Source organism: Peromyscus californicus, unplaced genomic scaffold (genome assembly GCF_007827085.1).
Source record: "Peromyscus californicus insignis strain IS unplaced genomic scaffold, ASM782708v3 Scaffold_9__1_contigs__length_137607984, whole genome shotgun sequence".
Taxonomy (NCBI): Eukaryota; Metazoa; Chordata; class Mammalia; order Rodentia; family Cricetidae; genus Peromyscus; species Peromyscus californicus.
Genome location: NW_026294617.1, coordinates 109893928 through 109912269, shown reverse-complemented (window position 1 = coordinate 109912269; position 18342 = coordinate 109893928). Strand labels below are relative to the sequence as shown.

Below are 18342 nucleotides of genomic sequence, written 5' to 3'. Positions count from 1 at the left end.
TTTAAAAACATTGAGACAGGCCGGGTGATGGTGGTGCCCACCTTTAATCCCAGCACTCGGGAGGCAGAGGCAGGTGGATCTCTGTGAGTTCAAGACCAGCCTGGTCTACACAGCGAGATCCAGGACAGGCACCAAAACTACACAGAGAAACCCTGTCTCGAAAAACCAAAAAAAAAAAAAAAAAAAAATTGAGACATTAATAGATAAACATTCCAGTAACTTCAATTTCTAACTGCTGTGGCAATCATTATCCCACAATAATAAAATCTTAATTGCCTGAACTTTATGTATTTTAATTTCTAAGCACTCATTACTAACGAGGTTCATGAACCTCACAATCCATAATTAAAACGGATATAGTCAAGATTCCTGGAGTTAGGAATACTAGTCATAACCTGTACTCTCAAATACAGATCTTTTATTACTCTTGGATTCGCATCTAATAATTGGATATACCTAAGCAATCATGGCAAAAGCTGAAGTTCAGACTAATGAGGGAGTATATCAGAGCAGTGCACTAAGAAATCATTCAGAGAGAGAAATGTGAGTTTTTGGAGATTATGCCATCTCTACTCAATTCCAGAATTTTCTGTTGTTTATGCTATGATAACATGAAAAATGGAGATTCTGAGGTGAGATACCTGTATATTAAAGTAATATAGAATAGCATACTTTATATGTGATGTAATCCTAAATTTGTTTCTATTGAATCTACCAAACACTATTTTAAAAAATCTATTATAAAAGTTCCTAAAACAGAGGGACTGAAAACAAAAAACCTGCCATTAACAAAATGATCATCAAAGGTACTAGTCTATGAGAACAGAGCTGGCAGCACTGGTTATGGGTACTAGTCTATGAGGACAGAGCTGGCAGCACTGGTTATGGGTACTAGTCTATGAGGACAGAGCTGACACAGGACCCTCTCCTGATCCAAATAGTGATGACTTAGCTCACAAAGGGAACTTAGAGGTCTTCATTAAACAAGTGCAATTGATATAATAACATGTGCAGGATACATAATAAGAGAGAAACTTCACTGATATTGATTGGTTTATAAATTATTTAGAAAATATATTTAACAGTAATTTCTAGAAAAGTAAAAGCCTTTTCCAAAAATCTATAAAAATGTGTTATCAAAGCAGGTAAATTAATTTAGAAGAATTAGCCCAATTCCCACCAAACTTTTGGGCATGGTCTGGTGACAAGGAATACCCTTCAATACTAAATTAATTTCACTCTCTAAGAAAAATTAACTTTATTTCACAATATTTTATGATACATAAAAGGTAAAATATAAGAATTTTAAGACAAGAACTTCTATTTTTGCGTCCGATATTTAAGAATAATATGCATAATGATCTCTCAATAATAAAAAAGCTTACCTTCATTGTTGAAATTTAGATATAGGAATGGAGCGCAAAGTGAGTCAAGACCTGATGCAGACAAGTTGAAGCAAAAGAGTAAAATGAATACATTCCAGAACTGTAGGTACCTTACTCTAGTCTCACACTCCTTCCAAATATATTAAGCACTGTAAGTACATCTACGCAGATGTGTGTTCTGTTAGGAGTTACAATGCAGAATAAATGATAGCATCTGACAGAACACCAGTGTCCAAAACAAGTTGGTTATTACTAATCATCCATATGATTATGAGGCAAAGAGCGACATGAATATGTGACACATAGTATGTTAGAGGGCTTTACATCACAATTCTGACTCAAACCTCATGTGAATTTGGTAATTATTTGGCCTCTTCAGGTATGCTCTCTCATCTAAGAGATGGATATTTGCCATATAGCTCTTTTCTTTAGGATTACAAAAAACTTTATAATTAGTGAAAAAAAATACAAACATTTATTTTATTGATAATAATGTCATTATTCATCTGTTATCATGCTGAAAGAATAAACGTAATATACCTATAATGGATTTGGAGGATACAGAATGTCTGAAATGTGCTGGGCAAAAAAAATAACCATACCTTTAAGAGTGGCAAATAAGCAATATGAAACTCAAAGTCCAAAACCATTGTTAATAACAAAACATTCAAAAACTGGGTTGGATTGAACTGGTTTCTCATTTAAGAATTAATGATCATAAAGATAATAATGGCAAATGCTAAACATCCAGGGTTAGAGACATTAAGGATACTGGGGAGAAAAAGGAAACAAAATGAACAATTTTGAGGTCATATTCCATTCCTAATAATTACAATAATTATATATTAGGAGTACTTAAATAGTAACATTCTCAAATAGCCTAATGTTTTTATGGTATAAGTTATTTCACTATTTTGATAAGATTAAAATTGTTTCCATAAGATTAGACTCTGCTTTCCTAATGTCACTGCAAGCTGCTTATTTTTAAATATCATGTAAAGTGTTATCTTGAAAGCATTTAGACCAAATTTGTTTGATCATTTCTATAAAGTTAATACCTTCAAAATGCACTGGAATTTTAGTGCTTTTCCCCCTCAAAATGAAAGACAAAAGACTTGAAGAAAAGTCCTAAAAACTAAAAAGTTACCTTGCCAGTACACAAGATCAGGATGAGAAACTACCCAAGCTTTCAGTACACGCCGGAACTTTGCGTGACCTTCTGGGGATGATAACAGTTCGTCATACTGATGACATCGAGGAATATCCACTTCAATCTGCAACCAGCAAAGCAATAAGGCCCAACTGTTATAGATGATCCCTAAGATTCTAGTCTGTGCTTTTTCAATACATAAGAGAAGAGATATGCTAGATAATATTTCGCCTTTATAATCTATTGATAAAAGTTTTTGAATTTTTCAATTAATCTTTGAAAACATCACAGAGTTTCTGAGTGTAAGTAACTCCTTTTCTTTTTTTTTCTTTTTTTTCTTTTTTTTTTGGTTTTTCGAGACAGGGTTTCTCTGGGTAGCTTTGAGCCTTTCCTGGAACTCACTTGGTAGCCCAGGCTGGCCTCGAACTCACAGAGATCCGCCTGGCTCTGCCTCCCGAGTGCTGGGATTAAAGGCGTGCACCACCACTGCCCGGCGAAGTAACTCCTTTTCTAACACCACATACATTGGCAGTGGCAGAATTTTCATAATGAAAGGAAGAGGATTTTCTTACTCCTTTTAACTTTTAAAGAATTGGCAGAATTGCCTTAGAAAAACCTTACTTGTCTATCTGTGGGTATTGGAGTGTCTTTATCAATTGCATCATACTTGGCATGAATAGCTCCCTGAAAAAAATAGAATAAGACATTAATTTATTATATCCTTAATAAAATGACATTATACATTAATAGGCTGGAATCTTAAGTATTTCAACTTTATAGTTTTTCTAATTTTGGAATATCTGCATAAAATTTACTGATACAGTATCTCTAATCTAAAAAACACAAAATTCATTAGTTTTTCAGCAAGATATCAATATTCAAAGCTTTTAAATTTCAAAATTTTGGACTAGTGATGCTTAGCTAACAGGAGAAACCTGTTTTATATAAATACTTATTTTTGAAGACCTACCCAACAATGGTAAACTCAAGTTAGCCAATTTAGAAACTTTCTACATCTTTGACCATGTATGATGAAAGTCTATTGTAAGTGACATTTGCCATTTGGTGAGACAGACCTTTATCTGGTGTGTTGGTGCACACCTTTAATCCCAATACTCAAGAGGTAGAAGCAGGTAGATGCCATGGCAACAGAGTGAGACCTTACCTCAAAAAAGAAACAAAAACGACAACCAGAAGAGGCCTTTTGAATTACATATACCCAAAGGTAAATGACGTAAGTCACTTAGCTAGAGAGCATAGAAAAACGTTGTTTTCTGTGTTACTAATTCATAAATCGGAATGTTCAAAAAGAAGATAATATTTTAGAGAGAGGTTTACCTTAACAGAAATTTTCTGTTAGCGTTGGTAAGGCAAATGAAACAATTTTTTTTCAGAAGAATGATAATATCAGGAACATTTAGGGTAGTTTAATTATAGAAACATTAGGCTCATTAACATTACTTAGTTATAGCCTTACACAAAGAATATCCAAATATACTAAATTTCCCTCATGTTCTATAGGGTTACACATGAAAAAGTGCTTATTTTTATGATTTGCTATAGTGGTAGGGAAAGCCAAGAATTTAGTAAAATTATTTGCTGAATCAATTTCTTTCGGCTATCTATTAATAACAGGCTTGGAAAATCTGACATCATAAGTCTTTCTGGATTATAGTACTAATTATTAATATGAGTTAAGGAACAATAGGCAGTGTTGTGAAGTAACCAAACAAATTCAAAGAAATATAGATGCTCATTAAGAAAATCAAGAATAAAGAAAAAAATTCTGCTGATAGAGGTCTGTAAAGATTAAAAAGAGTTGAGGCTACACTACAGGGCAGGCTCCACACCCAGGAGCAGGAGGCCAGCATAAAATGGGCTCCATGGCTTTTTGGGGCACTTGTTTTGTTATTATTATTACTTTTTTGTTTTACTGATTTTTGTTTTGATCATTTGATAAGTCTGGTTTGATTTTTTTTTTTTTTTTGTTTGAGACAGACAGAGAGCACACTCTCAAGAATGAACAGAAAGTCGGGTAGATAGGGAGGTGATGAGGACCTGAGGGAAGTTGGAGTAGGAGAAAGAATATGATAAAAATACATGATAGGAAACAAATTTAAATACAAATTTTAAGAATTAAAAATGTTTGAAGGAACTAAAGTGGTGGCAAGTATCTAAGAGAGAATACAGGAGGACAGAATGAGAAAGAAATTGATAGGAAACGGAAGAAAGTGTCAAGGATCCCTTATCTTCACGGTGTGTCATCAGACTTTCTGGTAACACTGCAAGCTTCATGAGTAGCCCTGTGACAATGCCCTCTGCACCTCAAAGCAGCCTGGCCAAAGTGGAACAGCCATGTTAAAAACCACTAAATTACATTCATGATTTTGACAAGACACAATTGGAATAAAGGATTTATCAATTTCAAACAATACATAAATTGAAGTTATATTTAAAAAGGGGCATAGTTCAAAAGCAGGATGACATACATAACTGACACATATTCATTAGATAACCTGTTTAAAGTAATAATGATATTTACCATGGGCATAATAAATAAAATATTAAAGGACATCAATAATTGTATTTTATACTCTATTCTCTTCATGTATTTTTCTACTTAAAACATATTCTGATGTTCTTATTTCAATATATAATTTTCTATTAATACTGTAAAATTAGATGGAAAGTATTATAGTTTTTCTAAGACAGGATTTCTCCATGCATTCCATGCTGGTCTCGAACTCATAATCTGCTGTCACAGCTTCCAAGCATTTGGGAGGTAGCGAAATGTATAGTATTATACATTTTATGTTCTTATACACTACTTATCTATTTATAACTTTTTGCTTTCTTACCTCCACTCCCAGAAGAGCAGCCCAGGTTAAACCCCTCATAAGTGGAGGGATGTCAACTCTTGCTTCTTTCCAGATTTGATTTTTTTTATATGGATAAGCCTAGGATAAAATAAAAATAGTCAAAAAGGGCCTGGGTGGTAGCTGAGCTGGTCATCCATCACCCTCTTCTGTGATGAGGGGTGGGGCCATCTCTCTGAGTGCAGGGGCCAGCTCCCCTGTGAAGGTCAAGGCCAACTCTCTTGCTGTTGTGTTCAGCAAGAGGCAAGGCTAGCTTTCCCAGGATCAGTAAAGGGCAGGGTCGGCTCCGTATGGCCCTCTGATTTCATCTCACATGGTTCCTAAGGTCCCCTGAGGTGATATGGGCCTTGGGTTGGCCCACCCTAACATCTACCCCATCTAGGACCTACTGAAGCTTGTGAAGGGACTGGTCCTGTGCAATGCCCATGGGTTTTCCACAACTTGGGTGGCCACATGATATCCCAGAGGAGTTCTGGTGAGGATCAAGTGATGATGGAGTACCAGAAAGCAGAGGCCACGAACCAGACCAGTGACTCACTTCAATGAACATATGCTAGTAAAGCTGATAGGACAAAAGGATCTACTAGGTGATACACCGAGGGCCCAATGCCACCAGGGTGAATGAAGAGGTGTTGGAGAGGTGGGAAAGAAGGAGAAGCAGAGAGGTTTTGTGGTCGGCTTTTCTGGTTGCTGTTGTTTTTGTTTGTTTGCTTGCTTGCTTACATTGTTTTGTTTTCTTTTGTGGTGGGGGCACTTCAGTGATGAGGGGAGGATATACGGGGATCGGGAGGTAAGCAGAATTGGGGTGCATGATGTTAAACTCCCAAAGAATCAATAAAGAAGTTAAATGAAAAAAGTCAAAAAGTAAAAGCATGTCATGCACATTTATCAACCACAATACAATAAAACTAGAAATCAATCACCAGAAAAAGTTTAAATAACACTGACACACAGGAATTCAACAGTATATTTCTGAATTATCAATGGATCCAGTGGCAACATTATGAAGGAAATTAAAACATTTCTTAAAACAAATAGTAATAGGAAGAACATATCAAAAAGCCTATGGTATACAGAAAAATCAGCTCTCTGAGGAAGTTCACAGAAGTCAGTAACCATACCAAACAAGCAGAAATATTTCACATCAACAATCTATGTAAAGGAACTGGGAGAAAGAACACACAAAACCCAAAGTTAGAAGAAAAATTACATAATAAACATTACAACAAAATAAATAAGATAGAGTCTATGAAAACAGTAAAAAAAGAAATGAAGTGGAATATTTGAAAACAAACAAAACTAACAAACCCTTAGCTATACTTAGTTATATAGTATATTTTTTCCTTAATTGCATTTATATTTTATACTCTATTTCTTTCTATCAATATTGGTACTTTTTCCTATAGACTTTTGTGCTTTATGTAAAAATAATATTAATTCTTTGTCTAAGATGATCTTTCACATCTTGTCATCTTTGGAACTTCTATCAGTTCTATAAATTAGAAAAGTTAATTAGAAAAGAGATCATAAGAATTCTTTCCTCATAATTTCAATATGTAAGAATTAACAGCATTAAAGGAAAACTCATATAGACTACCATTAACACTTGGTACACTAGAATTCCTACCTTCAGCAGCCTGTCGAAGAGGATAATTCTGTTTAGCTGATATTCTGTATCCCTCTCTCTAATGATTAAAGGCAGGGTGGCAGCTGCAGATAACTCATTATTGCTGTTTGAATGAGGTAAATTCGGCTGGCTGTAAAGGAACAAAAAAGTAAAAATACTGACAAAGACAATATTCTAATAAATTAAAGCACTACCTCCTAAATGTTCTATTTAAAAATCTATAAACTTCTTATTAATTTAATAGAAATAGGAAAAAAAGTCAAATAAAACAACATATACTCACTCATCTTCAAGTAATGGATAAAATGCTTCTCCTCCAACATCTTTTAATCTCTGTGAATTTAAAAATAAAATATTTATAAATCATTATATTGGGTGGCAAGAGTAATATCTGCTTAAAAAGAATAGTAATGTAAAAGTTTTGAGTTCACAAAGAAGTAAAAAATAGAATCAAAAGATGAGTTTCTTTCATGAACATGCAAATGCACCACACTTCTGACAAGGATTAAGCACAAGCAAGATCTTCCCTTTTCCCCTCTAGGTGGTATTTCTACCATTTCCTCACATGCAACACCAAATTACATTATTATAAAATGTAAATATATAAAATATTTAAAAAGATTATTAAAAAGAGATACTTTTTATATATTCATTTATTAAAGATTATTAAAAAAGAGGTGCTTTTCCATATATTCATTAAAGATATTTGCATGAATTATAGGCAGTGCAGTCACGATATCTGGAATATATTGTTTAAAGTTCTTATATGGGAACTCATTCAGAAACACTGATGAAATATATGAAGTTGTAATGCACAGAACAGATATGTAAGTAGCTGAAACTTACATGCACTATAATCAGGCAACTGTGATTAGTATTACACATTTTAAAACATCAGGATCTGATCAATTAGAATTATTTAAAACTTAATATCATGTATTACCAAGTGGAGAAATAGGAAGACTTATGTGATGCTGATGGAAAGATCAACACTGTTGTGAGCAATCAGTGTGTGTGGAGGCTGAAGTTACACAGATGTCATTTTCTCACAGTTCTACTCACTACAGAAGCTCTCTTGCGTATCAGGAAATCAAGCGTGAATGCAAAGTATCTTGTGTTATCTTTAAAGTTTTAATATTTTAAAGATTTTTGAAGCACATTTGGTAAATTTTCATTCTTACGTTTCTTAGCTGGCATAAGGACAATGTCACAGTGGTATCATCTAAGAGTGAGCTTCTATCTCGACCTTGCCCAAAACTTTCACCATCTTCAAAGAGAAAACTAAGATTTAAAAAAGAAAGAAAAGAAAAAAGTTGTTTCAATGATCACAAAAAATCTACTTTATTTATTTTAGAAATAAAATTCTCCTATCACAATCCCATCATTAAAGAAATAAAATTCAGACTAGACAGTTAATTTTGAAAACAAAGCCCAGCATGGTGCACATGCCTGGATCCCAGTGCTTGGAAGGTATAGGCAGGAACATCAGGAGTTTGGGGACATACAGGTATACAGTGAGTTTGATTCTAGCATGGGCTACATGAGACCTTGGTCTTAAAAAACAAAGTTTTCAAAAACTAACTGCTATCGAAGTTTCTCCAAACAAGGCGGACTTTATATATATGTATATCTGTTGATCAGTTATAAATCTGGTATATGCTGTCCTGGTTAGTTTTAACTGTCACTTTGACACAGTGTAGAGTCAATTAAAGCAAAGCCCCCGCTGAGGAATTTCCTAGATCAGATTGGCATGTGGGTATGTCTGTGGGAGACTTTCTTGGTTGTTAATTAATGCAGGATTGCCTAGCCCAGTATGGGAGCCCTAAACTGTGCAAGAAAGCTAGCCGAATATGAGCTAGACTTCGAGCCAGCTGGCAAGTAGCATCTTACATGCTTGCCTCTATGCTTCTTGGATGTCGAGTGAGTTTCCTATCAGAGGTAATGCTGTACCTTCCCTGAGTTCCTGCCTTGACTTCCTCAGTGCTGCATTGTGACGGCACACTGGAGTGTCCTTTCCTGCCCTAAGCTGCTCTTGGTCAGGGTAAGTCCCAGGAGCAGAGATAAAACTAGAACACGCACACTGCACTGCAGGCTACAAAGGTGTGCTTTGCAATCTCTCTTCTTGCACATGCAGGAGTGAGTGACTGTCTTAGCAGTATTCGAATGTGCTTTGGAGGAAGTCTGCACAGCTGAAAACAAACAGGGAGGAAGGAGAAGCACACGGGTTGACAAGCTCTCAGAGCAAGAACAACCAACGCCTGCAACTTGTTTAGAATGTCAAAAGCCTACTTTTCAGAATCTATCAATTAATTTTTAATTTTCTTGTTGTTTTTTTTTTTTTTTTTTTTTTTTTTCGAGACAGGGTTTCTCTGTGGTGTTTTGGTGCCTGTCCTGGAGCTCGCTTTGTAGACCAGGCTGGCCTCGAACTCACAGAGATCCGCCTGGCTCTGTCTCCTGAGTGCTGGGACTAAAGGCGTGCGCCACCACCGCCCGGCTTAATTTTTAATTTTCTATAATTTATTTCTGATTTCATATTTAACTCAGTGGGTGAGTGGCACAATTTAAATTAATGTCTAAAAAACTGCTTATAAAGGACAGAAAGAGCTAATAATGCAGTTTAGTAACAGAATACTTGCCTCGCCCCACATGTAAGGTTCTGGGTTTGAAAACCAGTACAAAAATAAAAAGGAAGAAAGAAAAATTTAAAACTGGGAGAGGAGAAAACTAATGGTCTATCTAAACAAATAATCTAAAAGTTTAACAAAAATAGTGATTATCAGATCATTTCTACTGTTATCTCTTATGGTGGTTTGAATTAGAAACGTTCCTCATAGGCTCATGGATTTGAACACTTGGTCCTCAGTGGAACTGTTTGGGAAGGTTAGGGCACTCTTAGGAGGTGCAGCCTTGTTGAAGGAAGTGCATCACTGAGGGCTTTGGACTTTTATAGCCTTGTGCCACTTCCTGTTTTTTTTTTCCCTTCTCTCTCTCTCTCTGTTTCCCGTGTGCAAATGAGAATGATCTCTCTGTTTCCTACTATCATGGCTTCCAGCCATTAGAGACTCTCCGTCTGGAACTGTAAGGCCATTTTTCTACAGATTGACTTTTGATCACAGTATTTTATCACAGCAATAGAAAAGTAACTAATACACCTATAGTCAAACCTGTCCTAGATTATGAAATTGAAAATTTAAAGGTCAAGAAATACACATTCATGTTTCTATATGAACAATGATGTTGTCAAGGTTTGGAAAATAACAGATATATACACATTTTATTAGTATTACATGATTTTCAAATTATTTCTTAAAAAACAATTTTTATAAGAAATAAATATTGATGGAAACTCTGCAATTACAAATTCTAGCCCATTCAACAAGGTGTAGAGTTTTAACTGCTTCCAAGTTCACTTAATTAGAACATCTACCAAAATTAATTAAAAAAATAAAATTAAATAAAAATTAAAAATCAACAAAAAATTTAAATCATTATTACCAGAAACTTTCTTTACTTACTTCGGGAGTGTGCAGATAGGTGGTTTGGATCGAATAATTTCCTTGTTTGTAAGCTCCTTCTCCAGGTCACCTCCAGCCAGACACCACAGATAGTAAACCTCCTCAATAGATCTCTCTGCCAGGTGATCACTGTCTGTATCTACTAATGGTAAAATGTTTAAACTGTAGTAACAGTCGGTAGCAATAATAGCTGGCATTCTGATCAAAGTAACTGAAGAAAAGGCTACCACTTCTGTATGTAAGGACTTCGCAAGTTGCTACTCCACCTACCAATGTAACAGAAGACACTGAAAAGCAGGAGTTCTTCTAAGAACCATGAGAAAGTAATGGTATGGAGGCAAACTACTACCCACAAGATTGGAGAAGAAGATGGGGATGCATGGAGATCTGAGCTTGCTTTACACAGCAGGGCTGCATTAGGGGATGGCTAGATCACAGTCATGGTCACCAGGTGTCTGGGATAGTCTGCACTTGGCTGTGCTGGGGGCAGGTCTTTTGCTTCACCCCCTGGTATTCCTTTAAAAGCCCTTCAGTAGAGACAGAAGGGGCTAGTGGGGCTAGTGGGTTTTGACCCAGGCCCTCCTGAGGCTATGCTAAATTCCCAACAGTCTCTCTCTCCTCTATATTTCTATCTACATATTCCTCATTTCTCCTTGCTCAAGAGTACCCTGTGGGAAAAAGAGGGAGCTGGTCTCTCTCAGAAATACAGCAGAGGACTCCTTCTTCCTTTCATAGCTTGTCCTCAGAAGTCAGTCAGTGGCTAACTGACCTGGGAGGAGGGGATACCTTCTATGACACGGTGTGGCAAAGAGGAAGGAAAGCATCCTGTGGTCCTACGAGCAGGCCGCATAGTTTAGTGAGCAGTGCCTCTGGACAGTGCTGGTCACAGTCTTCCTGCCACAGTGAAACTGGAAGGCCAGGCTACGCCGGAGTCGGGTATTGCTTCAGCTCTCAGCAGGTGTGGCATGACTAACAGATTTTGACTTTTCTTTTTAACAGGTTGAATTCCTCCTAAAGGTGACTTATGCATAAAGACAGCCAAGGGGCCTGAGCTTGACAACATTCTGGATTTATTTCCTATACTCAGAATAGAAGGAGAAATGCTACTACAGTACTTTCTTGTCAAGAAAGTGGAGAAACTCACATGCCAAACAGGCACCCATTGTGAACTTACTAGTCAAGTTTACTTACAGTCCTGCTTCTTATATCAAGAGAAGGCAGAAAAGGGAAAATTTGGAAGTTTACTTCCCAAGTTAGAGGTACAGAACAGGAATTTTTATACTCTACAGCAAGAAAGGAATATGGGCAGGAAAAACCCACATATCAACGAAATGTTCCTTTTCACGTTTCAAGGCAGAATACAATGGTATGGACTTCCTACTGATAATATAATTTTAAAACCACTTAAAATAAATTATATGGAGTATTAGTAATTTACAGTCTAAAATTTGACTTATATTTTAAATATTCCAGAATATGTTGTGGAATATTAGTTTAAGATGTATTACATTTGTTTATGCTGTGGGATATTTGTTTAGTGATGCAAAAGATGTGTTACATTCCTTTATGTTTCATTTGTTTAACCCTGTAAAGCTGTGTTACTTTGCCTGTGTAAACACCTGACTGGTCTAATAAAGAACTGACCAATAGCAAGGCAGGAGAAAGAATAGGTGGGGCTGCCAGGCAGAGAGGATAAATAGGAGAAAAAGAGAAGAGGAGGGAGAAAAGAGAAGAGGGGAAGACTCCAGGGGACAGCCACCTAGCAACACAGCCAGCCATGGAGTAAGAAGGAAAGACATATAGAATAAAGAAAGGTAAAAGCCCAGAAGCAAAAGGTAGATGGGATAACTTAAGTTAAGAAAAGCTGGCTAGAAACAAGCCAAGCTAAGGTCAGACACTCATAAGTAAGACTAAGTTCTGTGTGATTATTTGGGAGCTGGGTGGTGGGCCCACAAAGAACAAAGAGTAAAAAAAACAAAAAAACTACAGGAATCACATCTCAATTCCCTGGTTATTATCCATAAAACCCCACTAAAAATGTAATGCCTGTTACTAACGAATTCAAAAGTAAACAGGTTATGGGGCTTCTTTTGGAAAGAAGGCTCATATTATCACGTTTTACTCATCTTTACCTTTACACAAGTCATCGATATCCTCAGGCAGAGTTAAATTAGCACATCGCAGAGAAGATGAGAACAGACTGGCAGGTTTGATAAAGGGTGTGTATAAAGGAGACACTTCACTGAACACCTGGTCCTTCATTAATTCATCTGCAGTTGGCCTTGAGAAGAACAATTGAAAATTCTCAGCATGGAGAAAAGTCATAAAAATTTTCCTCAAAACCTAATACACATTCAAGCTGGGAGTTAAAAGTCTTAGATAACTCCTTAGCACTGACAGTAGTAGCAAAGGAGCTCCCTTGAGCAGAGTCTAGCTGTTGCGACTAAATAACTCAATGCTGAATTACTTACATGTGTTATACTGTTTGTGCCTTATGTTCTAACAAAAAATCATTTCATAAACACCCCAAATTTTGCTTGCAAATACTATCCTTTGCCCCTGATAAAGTGCCTTTTCTTTTATTTTTTTTAATTTAATTTTTTTGTTTTTGTTTTTGTTTTTTGTTTTTTGAGACAGGGTTTCTGTGTAGTTTTGGTGCCTGTTCTGGATCTCGCTCTGTAGACCAGGCTGGCCTCAAACTCACAGAGATCCACCTGGCTCTGCCTCCTGAGTGCTAGAATTAAAGGCATGCCCCTCTGCCACCTGGCCTAAAGTGCCTTTTATAATGACGAATTAGAATATATTCTCCTCTAGCATTATACTTAGGAGGCTTAGTAATAGCTAGGTAATTAGAAGAAATACTATGAAATGAAAACAAAATATCAAGGAAATCCTTCTCAATTTTTATCAGCAACTCCAAACTTAACCTTCTGCCAAGCTCAGTATATAATACATAATGGCAACAAACTTTTGTTATTGCTCAAATGTCAACAGAGCTAAGAGTACTGACATTCCTATTTAGTTGGTCTTCTTGAGGCAAGGAAATGAATTAGAAACTTTTTTGGTATATGCCAGTTTTCTGACCATGATTTGATTTTTTTTTGTAACAAAAAATTAACTTTGAATCACATTTATAATACTAGTAACAATAATGACCTGTTACATATGCAGCTATCATCTCACTCCATCAGTCTCCTACCAAACACAACAATGCAGCTACCACCTCTCAGTCCATCAGTCTTCTACCAAACACAACAATGCAGCTACCACCTCTCAGTCCATCAGTCTCCTACCAAACACAACAATGCAGCTACCACCTCTCAGTCCATCAGTCTCCTACCAAACACAACACATGCAGCTATCATCTCAGTCCACCAGTCTCCTACCAAACACAACAATGCAGCTATCATCTCAGTCCACCAGTCTCCTACCAAACACAACAATGCAGCTACCACCTCAGTCCACCAGTCTCCTACCAAACACAACAATGCAGCTATCATCTCAGTTCATCAGTCTCCTACCAAACACAACAATGCAGCCATCACCTTAGTCCACCAGTCTCCTACCAAACACAACAATGCAGCCATCACCTAAGTCCATCAGTCTCCTACCAAACACTAAATCAACTCTACACAAAAAGGATCTGGGGATAAGCCAAAGTCTTAAGGAATCACCTCTTAGAAGGATGGAAGGTGAGGCACTTCTTCAAAATGTTTATCACATTTTCAGGAAGCTCCTGGTAAATAAAGATTAAAAAAAATAGATGAATGATCAATTCTAGAAACATATTTTACCAAAATATTTAAATCTCCTAGGCTTCAATTTTAAAAAAATCTTTATTTGGACTTTATTTAAATTTGTAGTAATTTGTCACTCTCTGGAAAAATGGCCAGCATCTACAGAGAAGTAAGTACAGCTTTAATAGCTTGTTATTGTATTCTGATGTGAAAACAAACTTTCATAAACAGATTGCTCTACTTTGACTGTGCCCCTTCCTAAATTCAGGTCTTGAAACTTAAGGCCAAGTAGATGACAATAAGAGATGGGCTGCTAGAGTGAACCTGCTACTATTATTCTGCTAAATGGACATAGTACCTTACTGCCCCTCTAAATTCTCCTCTCTCTACTCATAGATTAGTGCAGTTCTCAGACTGCATCAGAGAAGTTTCTTTGTGCAGCAAATGGTGGTTTAGGCAGAATTTCACAACTGGTTAAAGCACAGAGAGTAAGCCATATGTCATAACCCCTCCTCAAGGCTCCATGACCATCATGGAAGAGTGGGTGGAAAGATTTACAACACCAGAGGTTGAGGAGCTAATGGCAGTCAATGGCTCCTAGTGAAGGAATGGTCAGTTGTTTCTAAGGGTTTGGCTCCTGGTTGATAGACCATGCTCTGGTGGACACCCTCACACCCTGGAGTATATGGGTCATACAACTGGAGTTGATGGGTTATGAGGGCGAGGCATGAATTTGGAGGGATAAGGAGATAGGGGTTGATCTGAGAGGAAATAGGGAAAGGAACTGGCGGTGAATAGGATCAAAACCTTATAAGAAATTCTCAAGAATTTATAAAAATAAAAACAAAACAAAAAACAATAAAAGAGGTAGGCCTGTAAAGGATGATTAGGTCACAGGTGCCCTCATCTTGGGAATGGGATTTTATCAAACACACTTTATGCATCCACCACATGCTCCGCCATCTTTCTTTTCTACTCTGTGAGGAGAGTGTCCTCCCCTCATCAGAAAACCGAGCCTGTGGAACCTTTACATTGACATTTCCAGCTTCAAAAACTATGACATGATAAGTTTTGTTCTTTAAAAATGACCCAGTCTCAGACAGTCTGTTAGAACAGCACAGATGGATACACAACGAACCTTAATAATGTCCAGACAACCATGTTCCTCAGCCAGAACTATTATAGTGTCATCTACACAGCCTAAGAGAAAAGGAAAGCCAGATGAGTATGCACTGCTTTTAACCTACCACAATAACCCGGAAAAAAAAAAAAAACTATGATAAAACATTTCCAAATATCATAATGTAGTTTTGGTGCTTAAGCTACTAAATATTTTTTTTAAAATTAGCTTTCCTTACATGTTTTTATAAAAACACAGAGGTTTACCCAGTCAACTTAGTTAAGTACTAGTACTAAAATATAGCAACTTAAATAGTTATGGAAGAAATTTCAAGCAATTTTTAAAGGCGCTGTTGTTTGTTGGAAAATATTTGTACATTGTGTGAAGATGTGTTGTTGTGATTGTTGTAATAAAAAGCTGAATGGCCAATAGCTAGGCAGGAGAGGCTAGCTGGGACTTGCTGATAGGGAGAGAGAAACTGGGAGGAGGAACAGAGGTGCACAATTTTGCCAGCAGACTCAGAAGAAGTCAGATGTGTCATACTAACAAGAGGTAACCGAGTAGACTAATAGAAACTGGTTAATTTGAGTGATAAGAGCTAGCCGAGGACAAGCCTAAGCTAAGGCCAAGCTTTCATAATTAATAAGTCATCTCTGGGTCATTATTTGCAGGCTAGTGGTCCAAAGATAGTCTGATAAGAAAGTGTGCTACAGTTGTTTTCTTATGATTACAAGATAATTTATTTTTATTACATGAAGTTTGAAGAATGCACCCACATCTCTCTGGAGATATGAAGTATAAATTAAATTAACAATGCTCCAAATTCCTTGACAGCTGAGGTATCTATTCTTTGTAAAGAAGTCATGAATCAGATAAAACTGTATGCAATTTAGCTAAAATTCATAAATACTTAACTCTTTCCACAAGTTTTATTATTTGTAAACTCTATTGCTAGAATGTTGATGGGTCATTGCTTTATATGAAATAGTCAGTTTTTCTCTCTTCTTACCACACATTTAACTTATTCCATTCCTAATTAGATTACACATTTGTTACTATAAATCTCAAACATACATACATAAGCCAATTATAAAGAAAAATGAATATTCTTCCAAAATTGTTCTTCATATACAACTAGTCACGTAGAAAGGTAGCTCAAAATGTAGTTATGGTGTTGGGAGTACAGTTTTAATTTATTAGTTTGATTATACAAGATAGTTTACTTGGCTAAATCATGGAACTAAGATTTCTTTCTATGCAGGTTCAAGTTCCTTCATGAGCAAAGAAAACTTGTACACGTTTTAAAAGACACTTTTCATGATGCCTTGTGATGCTTACCCCTCAACCTGAAGACAGACATTTCACTGTTCTAGGAGAGGACTTCAACGATGACAGCTGTTTCTATAGATTGTGGTCATGGTTCAAAGATAATCAAATGCATGAAACTTACCCAAAGTAAGCACAAATTTTAGTCTTTCAGAAATATCCAAGCTCTGAAACAATTTTCTTCCCTAAATAATGGAAAATAAGTTCTTAGTAATATTTAGAATTTTCTTTCCCCAGGCATCTTTTTGTAGTATAACTGAAGGTGATTTTATTGTCACTTCCATCTATCACCAAATTTTATTGATTATTTAAATTCAGCTTGACCACAAAAAGCTACTGTTAAAATAATATTTTTAAAAGAGTGTAATGTTTATTATGTAAGTCACCTATATCTAATGACCATTAGATCCAAATGGTATCCCAAGCACTGATCACTTTTGAGAACTACACATTATTGATGGTTAGTTTTTCCAGATCACCAAAACAAACAGTATTGTTTTAGTAAAAAACAGACATGGTCCTGGAAGTCTACTCCCAGAATCCTTATTTAAGTATCATGTTTAAGTAATCTATTGTTCATACTGATAACCACCCACAGTAGTTCCTCTTCCACTCAAGCAACTTCAGATTGGCATTCTGTGTGTTCCGATAGTACCTAAGTTTTTATGTTGTCTTTGTTGCTTTTGGAGCTGGGGACTGAGCCTCCAGTATGCCAGATCAGGACAGTTGCTAGAACAGCATGGTATCACTGTTGTATCCCTAGCCCCTTTATACCCATATTTTAAGACAGTTTTTTCAGTCTGGCCTTAAACTTTGTTCTTCCTAGCTCAGCCTCCAAAATAACTGCTATTACAGGTGGTTTGAAGATACACCATTAGAGTAGACCACACCAGCCAGAACTGGTGAGTGACCAGCCTGCCATCCAAACTGCACCCCTCCCTGGATTCTGTGCTCCCCTCACACTTCCCCAGGCTCATGCCTTCCCAGCTACTCCTTACCCCGCTGCTGGGCTACCTCATCATCCTCCCCATGGCCAGCCCTTCCCCAGAACTCTGGCAGACTCCCCAGGCTCAGACATAGTCCACACCAGCTGGAAGAACAGATGCCATAGGCCCAGGTACAGTCCACACCAGATGGAAGAACAGCCCCAGCACCTCTACCAGAGGCTAGGCTGGTCCTAGGTAACCCAGAAGACTCAGGCTTTACTGGACGCCAGGCTGCTAGAGACTCAAGAAGACTTCCGTTTTAGTGGAGGCCAGGCCAGATCAAGGGACCCAAGACCCTCCATGCCCCAGAGGAGACATCCTAATGGACCTGAAGACTCACCAGTCACCAGAACCCTTGGCCACTTAGGCCAGAAGACCAGAGAGGAAACAGAAACCAAGGAACAAAACACCCAACCAACAAAGACAAACACAGAAATCAACACTTAGACCTATAATCTTTCCAAATTCAGATGCCTAAATGCCAGTGTAAGAACACAATCAATAACAGAAAGGGAGTGGTTAAGAGCACTGGCTGCTCTTCCAGACATTCTGAGTTCAATTCCCAGCAACCACAAGGTGGCTCACTACCATCTGTAATGAGATCTGGTGCCCTCCTCTGG

The 18342-nt window shown here is 37.0% G+C and overlaps 1 protein-coding gene across 3 annotated transcripts in view; it reads right to left on the bottom strand.

Annotated features, from left to right (window-relative positions):
• The window catches only part of Tbck (TBC1 domain containing kinase), a 169716-nt gene that overhangs the window by 105755 nt on the left and 45619 nt on the right, over nt 1–18342 (bottom strand). For 2 of the 3 annotated variants that reach the window (XR_008216275.1, XM_052730056.1), the window contains exons 7-18: nt 16861–16921; nt 15429–15490; nt 14228–14289; nt 12686–12834; nt 10554–10695; nt 8220–8319; nt 7322–7371; nt 7039–7168; nt 5394–5492; nt 3157–3219; nt 2533–2659; nt 1386–1436 (exon numbers count right to left, since the gene is read on the bottom strand). Coding sequence is in view for 2 of the 3 variants with exons in the window: in XM_052730056.1 (XP_052586016.1) it covers nt 1386–1436; nt 2533–2659; nt 3157–3219; nt 5394–5492; nt 7039–7168; nt 7322–7371; nt 8220–8319; nt 10554–10695; nt 12686–12834; nt 14228–14289; nt 15429–15490; nt 16861–16921 (1096 nt within the window). In the remaining variant the exon portion in view is untranslated. The remainder of the gene's footprint in view (nt 1–1385; nt 1437–2532; nt 2660–3156; nt 3220–5393; nt 5493–7038; nt 7169–7321; nt 7372–8219; nt 8320–10553; nt 10696–12685; nt 12835–14227; nt 14290–15428; nt 15491–16860; nt 16922–18342) is intronic. The other variant, XM_052730057.1, reaches the window with a different exon arrangement.